Source organism: Planococcus citri, chromosome 1, assembly GCF_950023065.1.
Source record: "Planococcus citri chromosome 1, ihPlaCitr1.1, whole genome shotgun sequence".
In the NCBI taxonomy this organism is placed as follows: domain Eukaryota; kingdom Metazoa; phylum Arthropoda; class Insecta; order Hemiptera; family Pseudococcidae; genus Planococcus; species Planococcus citri.
Window position 1 is genome coordinate 5826684 of NC_088677.1, and position 25799 is coordinate 5852482.

At 36.2% G+C, this 25799-nt stretch overlaps 2 protein-coding genes across 4 annotated transcripts in view; one reads left to right on the top strand and one right to left on the bottom strand.

The window, feature by feature from the left end:
• The window catches only part of wake (wide awake), a 492350-nt gene that overhangs the window by 148334 nt on the left and 318217 nt on the right, over nucleotides 1-25799 (top strand). The gene's annotated exons all lie outside the window — the stretch shown is intronic.
• LOC135845844 (uncharacterized) lies at nucleotides 5185-17211 on the bottom strand. 2 transcript variants are annotated; one of them, XM_065364693.1, is made up of 10 exons: nucleotides 17196-17211; nucleotides 16989-17100; nucleotides 16869-16915; nucleotides 10294-10407; nucleotides 9306-9828; nucleotides 9129-9214; nucleotides 6161-6292; nucleotides 5749-5889; nucleotides 5556-5660; nucleotides 5185-5453 (listed from the first exon to the last, which is right to left on the bottom strand). In XM_065364693.1, exons 2-10 carry the CDS (start codon nucleotides 17032-17034, stop codon nucleotides 5349-5351), a joined length of 1299 nt encoding a protein of 432 aa, XP_065220765.1. In that variant the 5' UTR covers nucleotides 17035-17100; nucleotides 17196-17211; the 3' UTR covers nucleotides 5185-5348. The 2 variants fall into 2 exon arrangements, with proteins under 2 accessions (XP_065220765.1, XP_065220771.1); XM_065364699.1 differs by lacking the exons at nucleotides 16989-17100; nucleotides 17196-17211 and having other exon boundaries at nucleotides 10294-10630; nucleotides 16869-16921.

Consider the following 25799-nt stretch of genomic DNA (forward strand, 5'->3'; position numbering starts at 1 on the left):
AGCCTCCAGCGACATTTGTGAATTACTGGAGCCTCCAGCAGATTTTTCAACGATAGAAATTTCCATAAAATTTTACCAAACACTCTGCAATCCAATTTCTACACGCTATCAAGTCGACTGCAGATAGGTTCGAGTCATTTATTAGCCTCCATAGTGACTTGGAAAATTCCTGTAGCCTCCAGCAGATTTGTAAAACTTGAAATTTCCTCACAATTTCATCAGATTAAGTTGGAAATCCTGCACTCCGACTTGAACACGCTATCAACTCGACTGCTGGCGAGTTCAAGTCATTTTGGAGCCTCCAGCGACTATTTTAAAATTCATGGAGCCTCCAGTGTAGTTGGGAAGCCGAAATTCATTCTGTAAAGTAATTTAAATTCGCCATGAACTCGATTGCAGGTAGATTTCCAATCCTTTGGGAGCCCCGACCGACATTTTGGAAATCGCTGGAGCATCCAGCAGGTTTTTAAATGCTGGAAAATTCCATACATTTTTACCAAACAAGCTGGAAATCCCAAATTTAAACCTAATTTCAATACACCATGAAGGAGACTGCAGGTAGATTTCAAGTCGTTTTAAAGCCTCCAGCGACTTTTTGTGAACTGCTGGAGGCTCCAGCAGATTTTTCAACGTTTGGAATTTTCATAAAAGTTTACCAAACACTCTGCACTCCAATTTCTACGGGCTAGCAAGTCGACTGCAGACGTGTTCAAGTCATTTAGGAGCCTCCAGCGATTTTCCAAAAATTTTTAGAGCCTCCAGCAGTTTTGTGAAACTTGAAATTTCATCAAATAAATTCAAAAATTTGAAATTTGCACTGCACTCCGCTGGTGAGTTCAAGTCATTTTGGAGCCTCCAGCGACTTTTTCCAAATATTGGGAGCCTCCAGTGCTATTGAGATGCCGAAATTCAATCTATAAACTAATTTCGATACGCTATGAAGGAGACTTCAGGTAGATTTCAAGCCGTTTTGGAACTTCTAGTGACTTTTTGGAAATTACTGGAGCCTCCAGCAGATTTTTCAACGATCGGAATTTTCATAAAATTTCACCAGACACGCTGCAATCCAATTTCTACTCGCTATCAAGTCGGCTGCTGGTGAGTTCGAGTCATTTTGGAGCCTCCAGCGACTTTTTGTAGATTCTTGGGGCCTCCAGTGCAGTTGGGAAGCCGATATTCATTCGGTAAACAAATTTCAATTCAATATGAAGTAAACTTCAGGTAGGCTCCAAGTCATTTTGGAACTTCCAGCGACTTTTTGGAAATAACCAGAGCCTCCAGCAGATTTTTCAACGATCGAAATTTTCCCTAAATTTTACGCAACACTCCGCACTCCAATTTCTACACGTTATCAAGTCGACTGCACATAGGTTCAATCAAAAATCTTCTGGAGGCTCCATAAAATTTCAAAAATCGCTGGAGCCTCCAAAATGACTTGAACTCACCAGCAGTCATTTTGATAGCGTGTTTAAGTTGGAGTGCTGCGTGAATTTTGGATTCCCAACTTTATTAATAATTTTGTGGAAATTTCGAGTTTCAAAGATCTGCTGGGGGCTCCAGAACTGCTCAAAATCACTTGAAACCGTTTCCAATCGACTTGGTAGGTCCAATGTAGGATATATAAATTTCAGCTTTGTAGGTCCATTTCGTAAAATTTTGAGTTTTTCTCTCATCTATGTTGTATTTGGTGTTCAAAAAATCTCCAAAAATTGGAAAATACACATTGGCTTTTGAAAATTTGGCTGTTGATAAATTTTTGCACGCTCTTTCGATCTAGCTGAAGACGGACTTTATGCTGAATTTGCTCTATGGATGCATAGAAATCGTTACGTTTCAGTCACTTACCACCTCATCGTTACGTAATTACGCTAACGTTTCAGTTTCAAAGGCTCGAAATCGCTTTGTATTTCGGTCGTTGAGGCAATTACGACTTGTTTATTTATCCGGAATACTACTCGAGTAAATTTTCGAAATCATCGGGACACACCGCATAGTATACGCCTGTATAATTGCATACCATTAAGTTTTTGGGCGCAGAGATGGTAGCGAGGTGAATTTATCGCATCCAGTTTGCGTTGGCGTTTGTGCGCTGTTGCTAAAGTTTCTGTTCCATGATATTATGTACTATAGTGAAGATGTCGTAGAGCTTGGCAACTTACTATTTGAGAAATGCGTGTGGCGATGGTGCGAATTTCACTACAATGCTGAAAGTTTGGGCGATGAGATGATATCGCCTCTCGTATTCGTAAAGTATTAGTCGAGTTCAGGCAATTAAACAAGCATTACTCTTTCTAATGGCGTTACAACGTTCAACACAACACCGTGATGCCTTTTCATCAACGCGTTAATAACGGTACATAATTCATCTCGTATTACGAGCTCTCGTGTTGGTATAAATGTATGAGATGATGAAAGCATGCGGTTTTCTTAAAAGCAGATACCACTTTTAGCATAGCATGCCATGCTTGTTTTGGGCGCAGGTAATTCACGTCTGGCTTGTCGCGGTATAGGTGTTAATTTCTTTTAATTTTTTACCAGCCTTTTCAAGTTCTCGTCTCTTTCAAAGCTAGTCAAAAGGTGAAAAGCTCCGCTGCGCTGTGATGTTTGTCAGACGTGTGTGGAAGATTTTTCAACTCATCGGTGTATAAAAGCGCGAATATAATGGGGGTAATTTACAAACGCACCGAATTGCAAAATTTTAGTGTTCAGAGTTTCTCCTAACACGACGTACACTAATCTTCTTCGTCGTTTATTCACACCCTTCAACAACTGCCACCCTGTAAGTGAGAAACCAACGAATCAATGAACAGTGATATTACCTACGCCAATATTTGCGAATTTCCCCCTCGATAAATTGAATCTACGCTTGAGACTTGAGACTTGAGACGTGTGTGTGTATTTACCACATTTTAATTCGACGTAAACGAGGATCATTTTGCAAACAGGTCTTGATTTCGTGGCTACGTTTGCTAATGTGATTCCGAATCAGAACCGTGTTTCTTTATTAACCACCGTGTACTAGAAACATCGTGTTTGGTTCCACATTCCATTAATGGTATGTAGCTGGTAGCGTTCCTTCTTCGACGTGTAGTCTGGCGAATCCGTTCAAAATGAGTAATTAATCACGTCAATTTGGCGAATGTGTATCGAAAGCCCCCCCCCCTGTAGTTTATTGAGAGTTGCAGTTTATGTACCAAGAATCAGTTCCGAGCGAATCGTTCGCGAACGATTTGTGTCCAGTTTTTGATTACATGGTCAAAATTGTTAAAAGTTTCGTCCTGTCATTTATACCTGATTTTAGTTTTTTTAGTGATTCGTTCGTTCGCGAACGATTCTTCTTTTTCGAGCAAATCGTTCGCGAACGAATCATTTACAATTCTTATTCACTGGTTTTAAAAAGTCAAATTTTACCACATCATCTTTTGCTAGATTCAATTTAGCGGTGAATCAGTCGTTCTCGAATGATTCATTGATTCTGAGCAAATCGTTCGCGAACGAATTGAGTACAGTTTTCGATTACTTGATTAAAGCTGTCAAAAGTTTCATCCTGTCAGCTGTCATTCATGTCAAACTTGAGTTTTCAGTGATTCGTTCGTTCACGAACGATTCTTCTCTTTCGAACGAATCGTTTGCGAACGAATCATTTACAATTCTTATTCATGGAATTTGAAAAGTCAAATTTTACCCCATCGTCCTCTTTCGTTAGAATTAATTTAGTGGGGAATCAGTCGTTCTCAAATGATTCATTAATTCTGAGCAAATCGTTCGCGAACGAATTGAGTACCGTTTTCGATTACTTGATTAAAGCTGTCAAAAGTTTCATCCTACAAGCTGTAATCCGTGCCAAACTAGAGTTTTCAGTGATTCGTTCGTTCGCGAATGATTCTTCTTCTCCGAGCAAATCGTTCGCGAACGAATCATTTACAATTCTTGTTGATGGGCATGAAGAAGTCACATTTTGAGACATTATTGTTCGCCGGATTTGATTTCGAGGCGAATCAGTCGTTCTCGAGTCATTTATCGCGATTCTGAGCAAATCGTTCGCGAACGAATTGAATCCAGTTTTTGATTGAGTGATCATTGTCAAAAGTTTTGTCCTGTCATTCATGCCTAATTCAAGTATTCAGTGATTCATTCGTTCGCGAATGATTCTTCTGATCTGTGCAAATCGTTCGCGAACGAATCATTTACAATTCTTGTTGATGGGCTTGAAAATTCCACATTTTACCACATTATTTTTCGCTGGATTTGATTTAGAGGCGAATCAGTCGTTCTCGAGTTATTTATAGATTCTTAACAATTCGTTCGCGAACGATTTGTGTCAAGGTTTTGATTACATTGTTAAAACTGTGAAAAGTTTCGTCATGTGTTTTGAGTATAATTTGAGTTTTCAGTCATCCATTCGTTCGCGAATGATTCTTCTCCTTTGAGCAAATCATCCGCGAGCGAGTCATCTACAATTCTTATTCGTGGGTTTTAAAAAATCAAATTTTGCTGGTGGAGTTGGAAAAGCCAAATTTCGCCACATTCTCTTTTTCTGGATTTTTTTCCGTTGGGGAAAATCAGTCGTTCTCGAATGATTCATCTATTCTGAGCAAATCGTTCGCGAACGAATCATATACAATTTTTGTTGGTGGAGTTGAAAAAGCCAAATTTCACCGTATTCTTCTATTCTGAATTTTTTTTTGTTTGGGAAGAATCAGGCATTCTCGAATGATTCATCAATTCTGGGCAAATCGTTCGCGAACGATTCATATACAATTTTGGTTTGTGGTGTTTAAAAAGTCAAATTTCACCACATTCTTCTATTCTGGATTTTTTTTTTGACGGGGAGAATCAGTCATTCTCGAATGATTCATTGATTCTGAGCAAATCGTTCGCGAATGAATCATTTACAAGTTTTGCTGGTGGAGTTGAAAAAGCCAAATTTCATCACATTCTCTTTTTCTAAATTTTTTTCGTTGGGGAATCATTCGTTCTCGTATGATTCATCTATTCTGAGCAAATCGTTCGCGAACGAATCATTTACAATTATGTTTTGTGGTGTTTAAAAAGTCAAATTTCACCACATTCCATTGAAACGAAAGCACACAGCGTTTTAAACTCTATGTACCTATACCAAGATCTCTTATTTTTTTTTTAATTTTCCCAAAACCCAGGTTTTTTATGCAGTTTTGTTGGCACACAATTGCACGAATTTTTTTTTTGAAACATTTTCTATATCGGATTTTCTTTTTTTTTTTGGAGAATTAGTTACTTACCAATTTAAATTTATTTTATTACATTTTTTCTAAAGAATTTATTTTCAAATTTGGGGTGCTATTTCTCCCTGGCCGATTGTGGATCCATCAGTGGGGATTAAAGAATTCCTTTTCAGACATCGTTTTACTTTCTGCCATTAATTTTGGTTTAACTGGTAAGAATTCCACATTACTATAACCTAATTTCGCCTTCTGCAATGTTAATAGGTACATAAGTAAGGTACATAGTTTAATGAATATGAAAAAAAAACGAATATTTTTTAAATAAGTGGGTAGATTAACTTTCATACTTACACATTTTTCGTAATGTATTAATGCTCGGTCTATTCTTTGGTAAATTAAGAATAAAAGATCTTCGTCCTTTGATATTATTATCATCAAGGCATTGCCACAACCTACCTGCATAACGTTTCAAATGTATTAGTTGTTATTCGTTATATTTACTTATTGAAAGAAAAGATTGTTATAAATGCGTGTCAACAGATACCTCTGTCTTATATTTTTCGATTGTCCACCCTGCTGACTTGAGCTTGATTTTAACCGATATGGACTGATATTCGTTGTAGTACAGGGCATCTTCAATAACCATGTCCTTTACTTGCCATCCGTTAAAATGGTCGAAAACTCCCTGAAATACGTCTGTGCTTAGTACATGTTGATAGGAATAATGGTATTCGAGGGTGAAATTGGTTCACAACCCTAAAATAGAAACTGGGACCGCTGGGTATTTGTTTAATTTCAAGTGTGAAACTACACTATAGGTAGTTCAAGATCGAAATGAATGGATTTTCACCAAAGACCGAGGCGAGTTTCAGTTTTGGTTCGAAACCCTGGAGTCGTTTCTAATACCTTCATCACGTACCTTTGGTGCATCATTAAAGTAAATAGGTATTGCTTACCTCGTCAGACCAAACAGTGTATGCGTCATCGAAAGATTCGAATAGCAAGTAACCACCTTCGTTGCTAACCCAAATGCCTTGCGGTTGCGGGATTTTTTCACCACCAGAACTAGTATAATCCTCGAATATTATCTATTCAAACAAAAATTTCATTTCCCAATGGTTATTTTTCAGCTTCTCAAAGTTTTTTAAAACAAAGGTCCTCCCCGGATAAGATGGTGAAATCCGCCCTTGACCCAATCTGGACGAAGCTCACCCAAAATATTAGTTATGATGTTAGACCACTCCTCGTGTAGGGACGGGTTAAGAATATCCTTATGGTACCCTCTGCCTGTCGTAAAAGGCGACTAAGAGAGGACCAGGCAAGCACAGAGGCCTAGATAGCAGCCCTATCACCGTGATATATCTGGCATGGCAGGTAACCAAGTCAGACGAAAATTAACCTTACTCAAAATACACAAACAACAAGAAACGGATGGAACTATGGGATCCCAGGCGGAGGTGAACCCCTGGTTGAAATAAAAACACCCGCAAACGAAAGAAAATACAAACTCGGAAACTGGATTGTAAGAGGATATGCAGCCAAGGAAGCAGAAATAAACGGAATTCTAAGCAGCAGAAATATAGACTTTGCCGTGATGTCTGAAACAAAGAAGAAAGGAGGTGGAACAATCAAATCTGGAAATTACATCGTTATCTACAGTGGAGTTGACAAGAAAACCAGAGCTGTAGGCGGAGTGATGTTACACATACATAATAAACACTGCCAAAACATCGACTCATATATACAACATATGGCATGAAAGAATTGTATCAGCAAGGATGAGATTGAAAAAAGACTTTCTTACAATAATCGGAGTATATGCTCCAGAAGAGGGAAGAGAGGAACAAAGCGAAGAGTTCTATGAGCAACTACAGAGGGCAGTACAAGCAGTAAATCCAGAAGCTAAATTGATAATAGCAGGAGACTTGAATGCTCAGGTAGGAGATAGGTGTGTGAAGATAGTAACTGGTATGTATGGAACAGAAGGAATGAATACAAATGGGAAGAGACTGATAGATTTTTGCACTTTCAATGGACTGAGAATCATGAATACATTCTACCAACACAAAAAAGATCACAAGATGACATGGAGCAATACAAGAGGACAAAGCTCAATGATCGACCATTTTATAGCCAACGAAAACGCCGCTAAGAAATTCTTGGATGTAAGAACATACAGGGTTCTAGAAATAGGCACTGGCCATAATTTTGTTCAAGGAGTAATGAGAATGGAAACAACAAGAATACCAGCTAGGAAAAATGAAAAGAAAATCAACACAAGAGCCCTGGATGACCCAACCAACCAATGGCTGTACCAAAGAAGGATGAACATCATAAGTGAAGAAATACCAAAAAGCAAGGACATAGAAGAAGAATGGAAAAATATCAAATCCATTGTGACAAAAGCGGCAAAAGAAAGCTTAGGAATGGTTCCATGCAGAATCAGGGCAAAGCGAATACAGAATTGGGACAATGAAATCCAAGAACTCATTCAAAAGAAAAGGCAGGCATTTAGAAAATTCATGAGCTCAAAAAGTGAGGTTGATGGTGAAGAATATCGAAAACAGTCGGCAAAAGTCAAGAGAAAGTCCAGGAAATTACAGAGAGAGAGCTGGGAAAATTTCATCACATTCCTGCAGCATGACACATACAAGTTACGGCCAAAGGTGTATAAGATCATAAGGAGAATTGACACAAATTTTAATGAAAGAGTGGGTTTAAAATCAATGATGCAAAGGAATATTTTGAAGAACTCCGGAGTGATGAAAACGCACAAGACATAAAGATAGAAGAGGAAATTGGAGAACCAGAAGACAGAATTTCATTTAGAGAGCTACAAGAGGCTTTGAAAACAGCAAAAAATGCAAAAGCTCCAGGAGAAGATGGCATACCAACAGAATTGTACAAATAGTAAGTGGTGAATTCAAAAGAAGACTGCTGGAATTCCTAAATAGGATGTACCAAGAAGAAAAGGTACCTGAAGAATTCAAAACAGCAATTGTAATACCACTGTTCAAGAAAGATGATATGTCAAACCTGAAAAACTACCGAGGAATAAGTCTACTCAATACCTGCTACAAGATATATGCAAAAATACTGGCAAAACGACTGGCAGACCATGCAGAAGTAAAGATGTCAGAAAGTCAAAACGGATTTAGAAAAGGAAGATCATGCACTGACGCAAGTTATACAGTAAAACTATTGATGGAAAAAAGGATCGAATACAACCTAGAAACACACATGTGCTTTATAGACCTGGAAAAAGCATATGATAGGGTCAATAGAAAAAAACTCTTTGAAGTGCTAAAAGATGAAGAGATAACATATAAAATGCGAAAGGTGATAAACAGCATAAATATAAGAACACTAGAATAAAAAAAGTTTTTTACCGCGTTGTTGACAAAGTGTGTATGTTACAGTTTTCTGAAAGTGTGGTTCTAGTTTTCAGTTTTCAGCCTGATACATACTTATTTTGAGCTACAAACTCATTTTTCAGGTTTATTTCTCTAGTTGTGCCATTGTGACCACAGAAGTTGCCACCTTGACACACAATTTTTTGTTTTTTATTTTAATTATATCGCCGGCATTTTTCAGTGAATTTGAACCAAATTTTCAGGTGTATAGCTCAAAACATGTAGTCATCTGTCAGTGTAAAAATATTTAAAATCGGAGCAATAGTTGTTGAGTTACAGCATAAAATATTCAAAACTGTGTCACCGTGGCAGACCTTACCTTATGCAACTCTGGAATATCATATCTCAGAGGAGATAAGCTTCTTTTTGTTCTTTTTGCGCAATTATGTAGCTATTTGAACCACATTTGTATAAAACCTTTTTTTTTGGAGGGAGGAGGGGGGGAGGTATTAAGTACTCCGTAATTTAATATGTGCAATTGTAGGCAATATATAAAAAAGCATAGAATTACCTTTTTGATAATTGTTTCAATATCAGTATCAAAAGAGAGGTGGGGCATTCGTAATAATCTGTAGTTGAGCCGTTCTTTCGAAACATCTGCAATGAATTAACATTTACAGTTAATGGTACATTTAGAGTGGAATAACGGAAGGGTGTTACATTTTCGTTTTGCAAATAATATGCTTACCAGTAAACAAAGGATCGTCCTGAGAAACAGGCTTGTTTTCAACTTTGTCTTTACCCTTCAACAGTCTTAATGCTGCTTGGACAGCATCATACGTAACCACCTGTGATTCTTCTAGCTTTTTTCTCATTTCCTCCTCTGCTTCTTCACGTTCAGCTTTTTCAGTACTCTTGTGTGCAAGATCGTTTCTTTTTGATTCCAGTCCCATCACTTGTTCGATGAATTTTTCAGTTCCTATGCTTGATTCGAGCAATGTTTTTCGCAGTTGAAATATAACCGGATTTTCTACGTTCAGTAATAATGTTTTCCACTCTTCTACACCGTACTTATTTGGTTTCGAGCCAGCCCAAAGTGGCCAGCAAGACTGGAACAGTTTCTTAGTCGAAGCACTAATATCGATGAAGGATTGATAAACTAATCTCCGACGTCGTTCCTCAGCGTATGCGTTTTCGAGTTTAACCCGTTCCTCAGCGTATGCGTTTTCGAGTTTAACCCGTTCCTCAGCGTATGCGTTTTCGAGTTTAACCTATAAATGAAATAAGTAATCAATACATTGTAAAAATGTAAAATCATGAAAATTGCGTAGGTCTAGGTACCTCTATCTCTTGTCATTGAAGCGACAAATGTGTGACATCTTAGAATGTTGAATACATTAAATAGGAACAAAAATGCCAAATAGCACCCCCCTCCACCGATTACATTCAAACAATGGAATTCGGTAAATTAAAAATTTTAAAAAATCTGTAATTTTGTCCGCTATGAAAAAGTAGGTAAGACTTTTATACCGATGATCTTTTTTGGATGAAGATGATTCATTTTTCAGAAAATATTTTTTGAAATAAGGGGTTTTTTGGAGTAACAAGTCTTGTTTTTCAATGATCTTTTATTTATCATCTGTTAGGTTATACTATTGTCGTATTTTTCCGCATTATTAAATTCCAATGTCTGTCATACGATAATCGAGTATAATATCATTATCCACTAAACTTACGTGTGCATCCTTCGCGCATCGAATAACAACCCTCAAATTAGCCGCATCCATATTATCTACATGCCGGGGCGTCGAGAATTGCGCATTTTCAATCCATTGTTTTATATAATCGACCTTTGAATATCATAACAGAATCAGTTTTATGATTTTGATATTTTGGAGAATGAAGAAATACGAGTAACCTTCCTTCAAGGAAAACTCTTAAACTATAGGGTGTTTCTGAATTTTCACAAGTAAACGGCGCATATTATTTTGATTTTCATTGGTATGAAAACTACATCTGAAGCTACTCAATTCGGAGGATTGGAAAACAGTTTATTTTTATAAACCAAGCGATCTCGAAAAAACACTAGTGGTCAGCTTTTCTGATTTTCATCTCATGTAAAATTTATACCCCAAGAAAATTCCACTTTTTTCTCAATAAGAATTCAGAGGTTTTATTGACAAATTCTAAACAAGTTGATTTATTTTTTAATTTGACGTTTTCAAGAAATTGAAAAAAAAAATTACCCATACCTAAACAATTGAGAATTCTATTGGTCAACTTCAAAAAATCGATTTTTTTTTTTCATGCCAAGAAAAAAAAATCTAAAAAGGCCAAGAGATATTTTTTTACAAAAAATTTAAACAGCTTTCTATTTTCGTCGTCGTCGTCGTTTCCTTATAAGCGGTAGGCCTATTGGCCTGTCTGCTGTGGTGTGGAACCTGTTGAGGATGAGCCTGAGGTATCAGTGAGTTTCCTCCTTGGTCTCCCTCTGCTTCTTTTCCCCGTTGGTGTATATTGGAGGACCTGTTTTGGTGATCTTGTTTCCTCCATCCTTTTGACATGATTTCTCCAATCTTTCCTATACTTTTTTATCTTTTTCATGACTGGCATCACTCAGAGATCTGCTGTTATTTTCTCAGATGGAACTCTGTCTCTGAGAGTCACCCCTGCCGTTCTCCTCATGAACTTCATCTCAGCTGCCGTTATTCTTCTTTTATCAGATTTCTTCAGTGCCCAAACCTCGCTTCCATACATCATCATTGGTATTGCTAGGGTATTGTACACCTTCAATCTTGTTTCTTTTTGCACCTTACTGCTTCTCAGGGTCCTATTTATCAGTCCTGTGACTCTCAGGAACTTTGCAATCTTTCCACCAACATCTACTTCTCCCTGGTATGATATCGTGTTTCCCAGGTATTTGAAATTATTGACCTGTTCAATGATTTTTCCGTTTATTACAATCTTGCTTCTTTTACTGGTTCCTTTCCTTTGAAGGCCATTGTTTTTGTTTTCTCTGATGATATTCTCATATCATACTTTTCTGATGTCTTTGTTAGATTGTACATTGATCTCTGTAGGTCATCTTCTGTTTCGGCTAGTACTGCTTGATCATCTGCGAAAAGTACTGTTGATATTTCCTGCCTTCTGTCTGTCTTGATTCCTTTTGGTTTCATTTTCTGCCATTCTTTCACCATGTGATCCATGTACATGTTGAATAAAACACAAGACAGTGGGCATCCCTGGCGAACTCCCCTGTTTATTTCTGCTTGTTCTGAGAGTTTATTTCCAATTCGTACTCTTATTCTGGTGTTCTTATAAATGCTGTTTATTACCTTTCGCATTTTATATGTTATCTCTTCATCTTTTAGCACTTCAAACAGTTTTTTTCTATTGACCCTATCATATGCTTTTTCCAGGTCTATGAAGCACATGTGTGTTTCTAGGTTGTATTAGATCCTTTTTTCCATCAGTAGTTTTACTGTAAAACTTGCATCAGTGCATGATCTTCCTTTTCTGAATCCGTTTTGAGTGTTTTGACTTTCTGACATCTTTTCTTCTGCATGGTCTGCTAGTGGTTTTGCCAGTATTTTTGCATATATCTTGTAGCAGGTATTGAGTAGACTTATTCCTCGGTAGTTTTTCAGATTTGACATATAACCTTTCTTGAACAGTGGTATTACAATTGCTGTTTTGAATTCTTCGGGTACCTTTTCTTCTTGGTACATCCTATTTAGGAATTCCAGCAGGCTTCTTTTGAATTCACCACTTGCGTATTTGTATAATTCTGTTGGTATGCCATCTTCTCCTGGAGCTTTTGCATTTTTTGCAGTTTTCAAAGCCTCTTGTAGCTCTCTAAATGAAATTCTGTCTTCTGGTTCTCCAATTTCTTCTTCTATCTTTATGTCTTGTGCGTTTTCATCACTCCAGAGTTCTTCAAAATATTCCTTTGCATCATTGATTTTTATTTTTGGCAAACCCACTCTTTTATTAAAATTTGTGTCAATTCTCCTTATCGCACCTCAGGAGTTATAAGGTCACATCTCAAAAAAGTGAAATTTTACAGGAGAGTGATTTTCTTTTTTTTAAAAACTTGATTCATTATTTTCATCAACTTATAATCAATTGTGAGGAATGAATAGCATGTCATTTTGAAGATTGGGTATCCTACCTTCATTTAGCATAAGAATATTTTGAAAAATAAACTCTTAAAGAGGAAATATTTCAATGTTTGGAAAACATTTTGAGTTGTAACCTTTCATAAAAAGTGATCTGGAGGCGGGAAAAAGCGTCCAAAAAAAATTTCATGATAACAAAATTGTAGAAAATTAAATTTCCAATCGACCTAATGTCGTTAGTTTTTTTCTAGAGTGCTTAGTTTTTGAGTTTTTCTCAAAAAACTAAAATTTATATATATATGCAAATTAATTTTTCTGAAAAATGTTCTATTTTAAAAATTTTTTGTTTTGGAACAAACCTACCAAAAATACACTCCTTGTGATTATTTTACATCTTAAAAACGTTCAAAACTATCGAAACTGTTTTCTGACACTTTGTATGTGCAAATTTTACTCAAAGAAAGAGGAGTTTTTTGAGATGTGACCTTATAACTCCAAACGACTTGCAATGTTGTAGAAATTTTGAGTTAGGCCCTTTGCATTTTTTACCTGATCTAAGCAGCATACCCGACTCAAAGTGTTATTTTTGGTTGCAGGGCGTCATACAAACCCTAAAAATGCAAAAACATCAAAATTGATCTTTTTTGAGATGTGACCTTATTACTCCCGAGGTGCGTTATGATCTTATACACCTTTGGCCGTAACTTGTATGTGCCATGCTCCAGGAATATGATGAAATTTTCCCAGCTCTCTATCTGTAATTTCCTGGACTTTCTCTTGACTTTTGCCGATTGTTTTCAATATTCTTCACCATCAACCTCACTTTTTGAGCTCATGAATTTTCTAAATGCCTGTCTTTTCTTTTGAATGAGTTCTTGGATTTCGTTGTCCCAATTCTTTATTCGCTTTGCCCCGATTCTGCATGGAACCATTCCTAAGCTTTCTTTTGCTGCTTTTGTCACAATGGATTTGATATTTTTCCATTCTTCTTCTATGTCCTGGCTTTTTGGTATTTCTTCACTTATGATGTTCATCCGTCTTTGGTACAGCCATTGGTTGGTTGGGTCACCCATGCAGAAAAATAGTACTACTAAAGTAGTACTAAAAGCAGTACTACTTTCAGTAGTACTAAATTGAGCAATTCAGTACTAGTGACAGTACTACTAAGAAGTATTATTGTAGTACTACTGAGAAAGTATTACTGCAATACTACTAGGGCATATTACTGTAGTACTACTCAAAAGAACTGTACCTAGTACTACATTTAAAAAATTTTTAATTAATTTTTAAAAATATTTAGTACATTTGGCACGATTTATGCTATTACTAATCGTTTTACATTTCATCTATCGAATCATTAATTCATATACCATCCAATTCCATTAACGAAAATTTCCTACCTAACCTGAGATTCGAACCTGCGACCCTACGTACCTAACTGCGTTACCTTAACCACTAGACTATGGGGACTTCAATGGATTTAGCACATTTTGAACAATATAAGCGCATTATCCTTGTTATTCCGAAATATTTTCATTTTTTTTTTAAATTGCAGTACATTATTAGTAAGGCAGTTGTTTTAATGATATCGCATATTTTTTTTTGCTGCACCAAATACCGCAGATAGCAATTTTCTTTACGTTTTGTCAGTTTCATGCAATTTTGAGACAAATGATGACATTTTATAGCGCATATTTTTGCATATTTTTGGAATAAACAAATGCAAATGCTTATTTTAGTTTTAAAAAAACGTTGATTTTGAGGTTTTTTCAGGTCATTACAGCTTTTTTGTGGGGAAAAACAGCAAAAATCAGTTAGAAAAATGGGAAAAACAAGAATTTTGAAATTGTCAAAACAGAAAAATGAATGTTTTTTTTTTAATAGCCTATAATATGAAAATTAAAAACAATGATCGACACATTTGTGTTTTAAAAAAAATTAATGTACTGACGTTTTTTAAGGTTTTTGATAGCTCATTGAAAATACATACCTACATTTTGATACCTACCCATGATGGAGCAGTTTTATAGCATACTTTCTGCTGTCTTTGGTTTCTTAGCACAATCGTTTTTTTTTTTTTTTTTTTTTAAGATTGTAACCACTTATTACGAGCGCTTTTTTTTGCTGTTTTTCGAGCATATAGAAATAATTGCCGTATTTATTAGCTACCTAATTTTTTAAATTTCAGAAAAAACGTGTGCTGGGCAGGTATAATTGAAATTCAAACTCACATACCTATTTTTAACAAATAAGTTTAAACTTGAACTTTGACCATAAAATGAGAAATTTGTCTAAAGTAGTATTTAGAATGGTACTATAGAACTACTTGATACCACAATACCGAAGTAGTACTGAATAGTCTTACCTAAAGTAGTACTGGAATAGTACTATCGCATTACTTGGTATCCCAATACTGAAGTACTACTGAATAGTTATACAGAAGTAGTACTGAAGTAATACTAAGTACTACTTAGTTATACAGTACTGAATTAGTACTCAATAGTTTTACAGAAATAGTACTGAAGTAGTACTATAGTACTACTCATCTATGATTTTCTTGCATGGGCATCCAGGGCTCTTGTGTTGATTTTCTTTTCATTTTTCCTGGCTGGTATTCTTGTTGTTTCCATTCTCATTACTCCTTGAACAAAATGATGGTCAGTGCCTATTTCTAGACCCCTGTATGTTCTTATATCCAAGAATTTCTTAGCGGCATTTTCGTTGGATATAAAATGGTCGATCATTGAGCTTTGTCCTCTTGTATTGCTCCATGTCATCTTGTGATCTTTTTTGTGTTGGTAGAATGTATTCATGATTCTCAGTCTGTTGAAAGTGCAAAAATCTATCAGTCTCTTCCCATTTGTATTCATTCCTTCTGTTCCATACATACCAGTTACTGTCTTTACACACCTATCTCCTACCTGAGCATTCAAGTCTCCTGCTATTACCAATTTATCTTCTGGATTTAATGCTTGTACTGCCCTCTGTAGTTGCTTGTAGAACTCTTCGCTTTGTTCCTCTCTTCCCTCTTCCGGTGCATATACTCCGATTATTGTAAGAAAGTCTTTTTTTAATCTCATCCTTGCTGATACAATTCTTTCATGCCATATGTTGTATGAGTTGATGTTTTCGCGGTGTTTATTATGTATGTGTAACATCACTCCGCCTGCAGCTCTGGTTTTCTTGTCGACTCCGCTGTAGATAACGATGTAATTTCCAGATTCGATTGTTCCACTTCCTTTCTTCTTTGTTTCAGACATTACGGCAAAGTCTATATTTCTGCTGCTTAGAATTTCATTCAATTCTGCTTCCTTGGCTGCATATCCTCTTACATTCCAGTTTCCGAGTTTGTATTTTCTTTCGTTTGCGGGTGTTTTTATTTTAACCAGGGGTTCACCTCCGCCTGGGATCCCATAGTTCCATCCGTTTCTTGTTGTTTGTGTATTTTGAGTACTCTCTAAATTTGAAACAGTCAATTTCACTGCTTAGCAGTCACGACATTTTGCCTTTTTAAAGCAGTAGTTTTTTTTACTGCAAAACAGTGAAAAATTACTGAATTGGTCAGTAAAAAATCATTTTGACTGACCAATTCAGTAATTTTTTACTGTTTTGCAGTAAAAAAAACTACTGCTTTAAAAAGGCAAAATGTCGTGACTGCTAAGCAGTGAAATTTGACTGCTTTAAATTTAGAGAGTAAGGTTAATTTTCGTCTGACTTGGTTACCAGCCATGCCAGATATATCACGGTGATAGGGCTGCTATCTAGGCCTCCGTGCTTGTCTGGTCCTCTTTTAGTCGCCTTTTACGACAGGCAGAGGGTACCATAAGGATATTCTTAACCCATCCCTACAGGGGGATCAGAAAATTGTTAGATTAAAAAAACGCGAGTTGTAATTTTTTCTTCGAAAATTTCTTCCGTAGAACAATTATTGAAATACTTTTTCTAGAATAAGAATAAGTACTTTTTCTTCAAAAATTCCCCCAATGAGAAATTTATTCATTCGTGATTTTTAAAAAATTATAATAATATTTTCTACATTTGAAAAAAAATTTTAAAATTTTTTTCAAATGGTAGAAAAATTTTTTAATTGAAAAACAAAGAGCTGCTCTTTTCTTTAAAACATTTTTCTCACCTAACAAGCACTAAAATTGAAATATATCCCAAATCTACTAATTTTTCTTCATTATACTTACAGCAGTAGTTTCACCATCGCCGTTTAAGGTAGTGATATTATGAACCACTGAAAAAACAAAAATTATTTACAATTATGTTATATTTAAAAGGTGTTGTTAAACGCTCGAGTATGTACTTACCCAAAAAAAAGCCGGAGTAAAACAAAATCTGTGTAAATATATTCATGATCCAGGGAGCTGAGGCTTCGAAGGAGGAAATAATCAAATTGTATCAACCATAAGCGCGATGAAACTTTGGGATGGAAATAAGTTCTTTTATAAGTATGAGATTCTATCGCAACTCGCAATCAGAATTTAGATGATGAAATTTTGAGTAAGTATACCAACTTGATAATTGAAATCAAAGATATAACCAACTATTCAATCACTCGTAACGCAAATACGATAAATACAGGCTATAAATTATTGCCAAAATGAAATACCAGGAATTTTTTTAAACTTGGGATAGAGAGTACATTCATTAAGTTTTTTTTAAGTTTTTTTTAATCAAGCAGTCTGGTCGGACTGCCCGCCAAGGTTAAAAAAAAAAACAACGCTATCTATCTTAACTAAACGAACCGACCTAGTCTGACCGACTACTGCTTAAATTCTCTGCACAACTATCCTTTGATTTTACGCATGCCGCTTTTGGTAATTAATCAAAAACTAATGAACGTAGCGATTTGAAATTTTAATATGTATAATGGTCAACTTTTTAAGCGCTTTCATTTGGAATTTGGTATAAGAACGAAAGTTGTACGATAAAGAATAGTGAAGTTTTGTTGGAAATCTGTATTCTTTTTTGTTCTTTTACTCTCAGCAACCTACGAGTATTCGAAAAGAAATATATTTTGATAGGATCTGGGTGATGAGGGCGAGAGAAAAGCAAAGGTTCACATCATTGGATTTGAATATCGTCGCCTTATCCCCTCTCCCATCTTCTGTTCTATTTTTCTTTTCTTTTTTTTTTTATGGCGAATACGTGCTTCGAGTATAAATCCAAGTACCTTATTTAGCGTTTCATTTTCACGAAAAATATTGAAAAATTGTTTCTCTAATACGAATGACGGATGATGGCAGCGTGATTTTTTCGCCCATTCTTCCCAATACGCTTTGTTTTTTTGTTTTTCGTCTTGATCGATTGACTCTCGGCTGATGGCGTGAAAATGTACAACTCGCAACGAAACCAAAATGACTACGGTATTTTCTCATCGATGTGAACTCTTTGAGACGATTTTTCAACCTTTTTTTTCACTCTTATTTCGTCGTACTCGAATTCTCCTCCGTTTATCTTTCGCCATAAAACCGAAGAAATTCTAATGTTGGAGTATTTGTCTTTTCCTTACCTTTTTTTTTTTTTTGAGAAAATTATATTTATCGATATGCTTCCTGCAAGTTTACGACTCTTAAACTAACGCAGGTGACTTTTAATGAAAAATTTATGCAAATTCGGAAATTTCAACGAACCAGCTCGAGAATGATTTTACCAGCGGAACTGAGATTTTTATTGCACAGGCCAATGATGATTAAATAATAAGAAAGTGAGATTTGGGCACCAGTTGACAATTTATTATCTATTATAACTAACAAAACAGCCCTTTTTCTGAGATCATGAATATAATATCTTGAAGAAATAATTTTATTGATATTAGATTTGACTTATTGAAATCCTTCAATGGGAATTGAAAAAGATTAGTTCGCGAACGATTAGCCCAGAACCGACAAATCATTCGAGAACGAATGAATCACTGAAAATTCAAACTACCCAAAATGAAATGACAATATGAAACTTCTCGCCAACGATTTGCTCAGAATCGATAAATCGTTTGAGAACATCTGAATTACTATTCTAATTGAAGTTGTTTCGTTCGTGAACGATTTGCTCGGAAGAGAGAAATCTCTGAAAACTCAAAATTAAACATGAGGCAGAACAACACTGTCAAAGTACCGGTTCGATCCTTTCATTACAAACTCGCCTCAATTCGTTCGCGAACGATTTTCTTAGAATTCGAAAGTCAAATCATTACATTATAAAATGAGACAAAATGGGGAAAAAATTCAATTTACCAATAAACTTGTGAATGATTAGTTCGCGAACGATTTGCTCAGAGCAGAAGGATCATTCGCGAAAGAACGAATCGCTGAAAGCTCGAATTAGGCACGAATTAAACACCGAAACTTTTGACAGTATTATTCACGCAATCAAATACTGGACTCAATTCGTTCGCGAACGATTTGCTCAGAATCGATGAATCATTCGAGAGCGACTGACTCCCCAACCGAAAAAAAATCAGCGAAACAGAATTCGGTAAAATTTGACTTTTTCAAGTCCATCAACAAAAGGGTAAATGATTCGTTCGCGAACGATTTGCTCAGATTCGATGAATTATTCGAGAACGACTGATTCTCCGACGAAAAAAATCCAGAAAAAGAGAATGTGGTGAAATTCGACTTTTTAAACACCACAAACCAAAATTGTAAATGAATCGTTCGCGAACGATTTGCTCAGAATAGATGATTCATTCGAGAACGACTGATTCCCCAACGAAAAAAATCTAGATAAAGAGAATGTGGTGAAATTTGGCCATTTCAACTCCACCAACAAAAATTGTATATGAATCGTTCGCGAACGATTTGCTCAGAATAGATGAATCATACAAGAACGAATGATTCCCCAACGAAAAAAATTTAGAAAAAGAGAATGTGATGAAATTTGGCTTTTTCAACTCCACCAGCAAAACTTGTAAATGATTCATTCGCGAACGATTTGCTCAGAATCAATGAATCATTCTAGAATGACTGATTCTCCCCGTCAAAAAAAAATCCAGAATAGTAGAATGTGGTGAAATTTGACTTTTTAAACACCACAAACCAAAATTGTATATGAATCGTTCGCGAACGATTTGCCCAGAATCAATGAATCATTCTAGAATGATTGATTCTCCCCGTCAAAAAAAAATCCAGAATAGTAGAATGTGGTGAAATTTGACTTTTTAAACACCACAAACCAAAATTGTATATGAATCGTTCGCGAACGATTTGCCCAGAATTGATGAATCATTCGAGAATGACTGATTCTCCCCAAACAAAAAAAAATTCAGAATAGAAGAATGTGGTGAAATTTGGCTTTTTCAACTCCACCAACAAAAATTGTATATGATTCGTTCGCGAACGATTTGCTCAGAATAGATGAATCATTCGAGAACGACTGATTTTCCCCAACGGAAAAAAATCCAGAAAAAGAGAATGTGGCGAAATTTGGCTTTTCCAACTCCACCAGCAAAATTTGATTTTTTAAAACCCACGAATAAGAATTGTAGATGACTCGCTCGCGGATGATTTGCTCAAAGGAGAAGAATCATTCGCGAACGAATGGATGACTGAAAACTCAAATTATACTCAAAACACATGACGAAACTTTTCACAGTTTTAACAATGTAATCAAAACCTTGACACAAATCGTTCGCGAACGAGAACGAATTGTTAAGAATCTATAAATAACTCGAGAACGACTGATTCGCCTCTAAATCAAATACAGCGAAAAATAATGTGGTAAAATGTGGAATTTTCAAGCCCATCAACAAGAATTGTAAATGATTCGTTCGCGAACGATTCGCACAGAGCAGAAGAATCATTCGCGAACGAATGAATCACTGAATACTTGAATTAGGCATGAATGACAGGACAAAACTTTTGACAATAATCACTCAATCAAAAACTGGATTCAATTCGTTCGCGAACGATTTGCTCAGAATCGCGATAAATGACTCGAGAACGACTGATTCGCCTCGAAGTCAAATCCAGCGAACAATAATGTCTCAAAATGTGACTTCCTCATGCCCATCAACAAGAATTGTAAATGATTCGTTCGCGAACGATTTGCTCGGAGAAGAAGAATCATTCGCGAACGAACGAATCACTGAAAACTCTAGTTTGGCACGAATCACAGCTTGTAGGATGAAACTTTTGACAGCTTTAATCAAGTAATCGAAAACTGTACTCAATTCGTTCGCGAACGATTTGCTCAGAATTAATGAATCATTTGAGAACGACTGATTCACCACTAAATTACTTCTAACGAAAGAGAACGATGGGGTAAAATTTGACTTTTCAAATCCCATGAATAAGAATTGTAAATGATTCGTTCGCAAACGATTCGTTCGAAAGAGAAGAATCGTTCGTGAACGAACGAATCACAGAAAACTCAAGTTTGACATGAATGACAGCTTACAGAATGAAAGTTTTGACAGCTTTAATCAAGTAATCAAAAACTGTACTCAATTCGTTCGCGAACGATTTGCTCAGAATTTATCAATCATTCGAGAACGACTGATTCACCACTAAATTATATCTAGCGAAAGAGGATGATGTGGTAAAATTTGACTTTTTAAAACCCATGAATAAGAATTGTAGATGATTCGTTCGCAAACGATTCTTCTCCTTCGAGCAAATCGTTCGTGAACGAATGAATCTCTAAAACCTCAAATCCGGTATGAATGGCAGCTAAATTGGACCCAGTGAGAAAGGGCAAAGGGTGTGATCAAATTTGACTTTTATGAATCCATCAAAAAGAACAGAATATGATTCGTTCGCGAACGATTTGCTCAAGAGAGAAAAATCGTTTGCGAACGAATTAATCACTGAGAATTCAGATCATACATGAATGCAAGGACGACTTGGACAGTTTCAACTTCTGATCCCATAATTATGAAATACTGGAATTAATTCGTTCGCGAATGATTTGTTCTGAAATGAAAAAGTTTAACTTCATTTGCAACTATTCGATGTAAGTAAACGTGAGACTTTAATTTACTCACCCTAGGTAACAACTTTGCCCTTTGGTTGGTGGGAGGTGGAAATAACAACTCTGAAAAACAAGGTACACCCACTGTAGGTACTTGTAAGTATTTTGTAACTCGATCGATGTAATTTATTCAAACACCTCGACGACGTATAATAATTCACGTATAATATGATGACCTTAACGACCATAATAAACACCACTCGTGTCATCCACAATAATTCTGCTGCCACAGGCTGCAGTGTAAACCGCCGTCGTGCCACCAAAAGCACGCAGTAAACAAATAGACACAGCGAAACGGTGAATAGCACATGTGAAAGTATTAAAATTAACGCCCTTTCGAGCGGACCGGGACCGAGACCGGGACCGGACGAAAGCAAACTGCGAGCCTCGTTCTAACAAAAATATAATACATCGGCGTGGTAATATCAACATCAAGTCAGGCGGCCGGATCGACCTTATAAAGCCATTATCATTTTATAGACTCGATCGTAAACACTAAACGAGGCGATGAGGCTCGAGAAAATTTCCACATCGCTCGAAATTATCGCTTTTTATTTTGAAAAGAAACCTAAAAGGCCAAGATTTCGCATCCACCAATGGACCTATAGCAGGCTCATGGCTCACGCACACAAGGGCGAATAAACCTATTACGATGTGTCTTTCGGGTTATACAACACGAAATGCAATAGCGCATTAAACTCGCGCCAAAACAACTCGTCGACGACGTCTTTTATCGTCTGGACGATGCGAATGTCGTCGTGTGATCGTGAAAATGCGAAATTATCCCGTCGAATTACTGCATAACGCGACCGACACAAAGATGCGAGCATTTTCATCTCTCAGAAATCGCTGCAGCCTCCCTCGTTGCTTTTTACACATACACGTTTAGTACATTTCCGCGTGGAAAATTTTTTGTTTTTAACAAATAACCAACCAACGATACCTCAGAGAATTTTTCGTCTTTGATTTCGATACGACGAATAACTCGGTGGCTATTCGTCATTGTTTCTAAACGTACCTACAACTATGTAGTATATGGAGTTACAATTTCGAAATGTATTTTTTTTTTATTCCGTTTATTTCACAACGAACGAGTCGATAATATATTTAAAACAATTATTCCCTAAAGATTTCTCTCGTCGTTTAAATCCGCCACCGCGTAGCCGGTTGATTTACTATAAACGAATGCTTAAAACTTACGAGCGTCTTCCATACTCCTGCCATTAGTTATAAAAGCAATAATGGAGAAAAACTAGCGAGGCGACAGTTTTCACTTTGGTACACACACGCTCGACTCGTCGCTTTCTAAGTATACCATATGTGTTTTTCCATTTATAAACATCAAGGTAAACTTTGCAATTTACTTACACGCCACACACTCACTCGTACGACTACGAGTACCTACCGATATACCATATTTTAAGCCATAAAAAATCTTTATCTCGTGTATTTTTAAGAACCTGCTGTTCACCACAACAAAATACACATATACCTAAAAAAAAAATAATACTAAAACTGAAATACGAGGAATCCGAGTGAAAAATTCTCTAAATGCTCGAAAGAATCAGTTTACAGGTGGTCCATTGTCTCTCAGACAGTCCTGAAGTTGTCATACTTTTTATCAAATTCACCAAAATGTCCAGGTTCTGAGCAATTTGGTCACGAACGATTTGTGAGCAGTTTTTGATTACACAATTAAACGTCACTTATGTCTAATTTGAGTTTTTAGTGATTCGTTCGTTCGCGAATGATTCTTCTCCTATGAGAAAATCGTTCACGAACGATTCATCTACAATTCATAAAGTCAAATTTCACCACATTCACTATTCAGTTTCGCTGGATTTAATTTAGTGGCGAATCAGTCGTTCTCGAATGATTCATCAATTCTGAGCAAATCGTTCGCGAACGAATTGAGTACAGTTTTTGATTACTGGATTAAAGCTGTCAAAAGTTTCATCCTGTAAGCTGTCATTCGTGCCAAACTTGAGTTTTCAGTGATTCGTTCGTTCGCGAATGATTCTTCTCCTACGAGCAAATCGTTCGCGAACGAATCGTTTACAATTCTTGTTGATGGGCTTGAAAAATTCACATTTTAAGACATCCTCTTTCGCTGGATTTGATTTAGAGGCGAATCAGTCGTTCTCGAGTCATTTATCGATTCCGAGCAAATCGTTCGCGAACGAATTGAGTCCAGTTTTTGATTATTACCAGGGCTTAAAACCACCAAAACCAAAACCAAATAAAACCACCACAACCATTGTTTTTCAATTGGTTTTACCACAACCACAACCATTTCAACTTCTTTTTGTACATTTCAAAAACAACCACAACAAAAAACCAATATGTTAGGGAAAAAATTGGATTGAAAAAACCAAAACCACCAAAAAGTTGTGTTCTTTGGAGAAAACCACAACCACAAGAACCATTTCAATTTTCAAATGTAACCATAACCAATAACAACCAATTCATGAAATGGTTCTTTTTGGTTTCTGCTTTTTTTTTCAATTTTTCCAGACCAGTGATGGAAATTTTCTGTTTTTTGGTCTGAAATCAGACATTACTCCTACCTTAATTTGTTTTTCGATGAATTTATTTGAAAATTCAAAAAATTTTTGATATCAAAACCATCATAACCACCAAAACCACTTGAAAATTTGAAATGGTTTTTCATATCAAAAACCACCACAACCTCAAAAAAAAGTATTATTACAAAACCAAAACCACATCCACACCATATTTCAAAAAAATTGAAACCATTTCAAAACCACAACCAGAAAAACTGTGATTGAAAAACCAATTCAGAAACCATAACCAAAAACCAATATTTTTGAGTATTTTAAAAACCACCTACCACAACAACCAATAAAATCCAAATGGTTTTAAGCCCTGATTATTACATTATTAAAACTGTCAGAAGATTCGTTCTGTGTTCAAAGTCTGATTTGACTTTTTAGTCATTTATTAGTTCGCGAATGATTCCTTTCCTCTGAGCGAATCGTTCGCGAACGTATCATTTATAATTATCGTTAGTGGAGTTGAAAAAGCCAAATTGCACCACATCCTATTTTTCTGGATTTTTTTTCCGTTGGGGAATCAGTCGTTCTCGAATGATTCATCGGTTCTGAGCAAATCGTTCGCGAACGAATCATTTACCATTTTTGTTGGTGGAGTTCAAAAAGCCAAATTTCGCACCACATTATCTTTTTGTGTATTTTTTTTGTTGGGGAATCAATCCATCAATCGTTCTCGAATGATTCATCGATTCTAAGCAAATCGTTCGCGAACGAATCACTTGCAATTTTTGTTGCTGGAGTTGAAAAAGCCTAATTTCGCACCACATTCTCTTTTTCTGGATTCTTTTTCGTTGGGGAATTAGTCGTTCTCGAATGATTCATTGATTCTGAGCGAATCGTTCGCGAACGATTCTTCTTCTCTGAGCAAATGGTTCGCGAACGAATTGAGTCCAGTTTTTGATTGCATTATTGAAACTGTCAGAAGTTTCGTTCTGTGTTTAAAGTCCAGTTTGAGTTTTTTTAGTCATTTATTCGTTCACGAATGATTCTTTTCCTCTGAGCAAATCGTTCGCGAACGTATCTTTTGCAATTCTCGTTAGTGGAGTTGGAAAAGCTAAATTGCACCACATTCTCTTTTTCTGGATTACTTTTTCGTTGGGGAATCAGTCATTCTCGAATGATTCATCGATACTGAGCAAATCGTTCGCGAACGAATCATTTACAATTTTTGTTGGTGGAGTTGAAAAAGCCAAATTTCGCACCACATTCTCTTTTCTTGGATTTTTTTCCGTTCGCGAACGAATCAGTTGCAATTTTTGTTGGTGGAGTTGAAAAATCCCAATTTCACCGCATTCTCTTTTCTGGATTTTTTTCGTTGGCGAATCAGTCGTTCTCGAACGATTCATCGATTCTGAGTAAATCGTTCGCGAACGAATCAGTTACAATTTTTGTTGGCGGAGTTGAAAAAGCCAAATCTCACCACATTCTCTTTTATGGATTTTTTTCGTTGGGTGAATCAGTCGTTCTCGAATGATTCATCGAATCTGAGTAAATCGTTCGCGAACGAATCAGTAACAATTTTTGTTGGTGGAGTTGTAAAACCCAAATTTCGCACCACATTCTTTTTTTCTGGAT

Coding starts and splice junctions, on each gene's coding strand:
- LOC135845844 (XM_065364693.1), bottom strand. CDS start 17,034: ATGAATATATTTACACAGATTTTGTTTTACTCCGGCTTTTTTTTGG. Junction 16,916..16,988: donor TTACTCCGGCTTTTTTTTGG/GTAAGTACATAC, acceptor TTGTTTTTTCAG/TGGTTCATAATATCACTACC. Junction 9,215..9,305: donor GGACGATCCTTTGTTTACTG/GTAAGCATATTA, acceptor AATTCATTGCAG/ATGTTTCGAAAGAACGGCTC.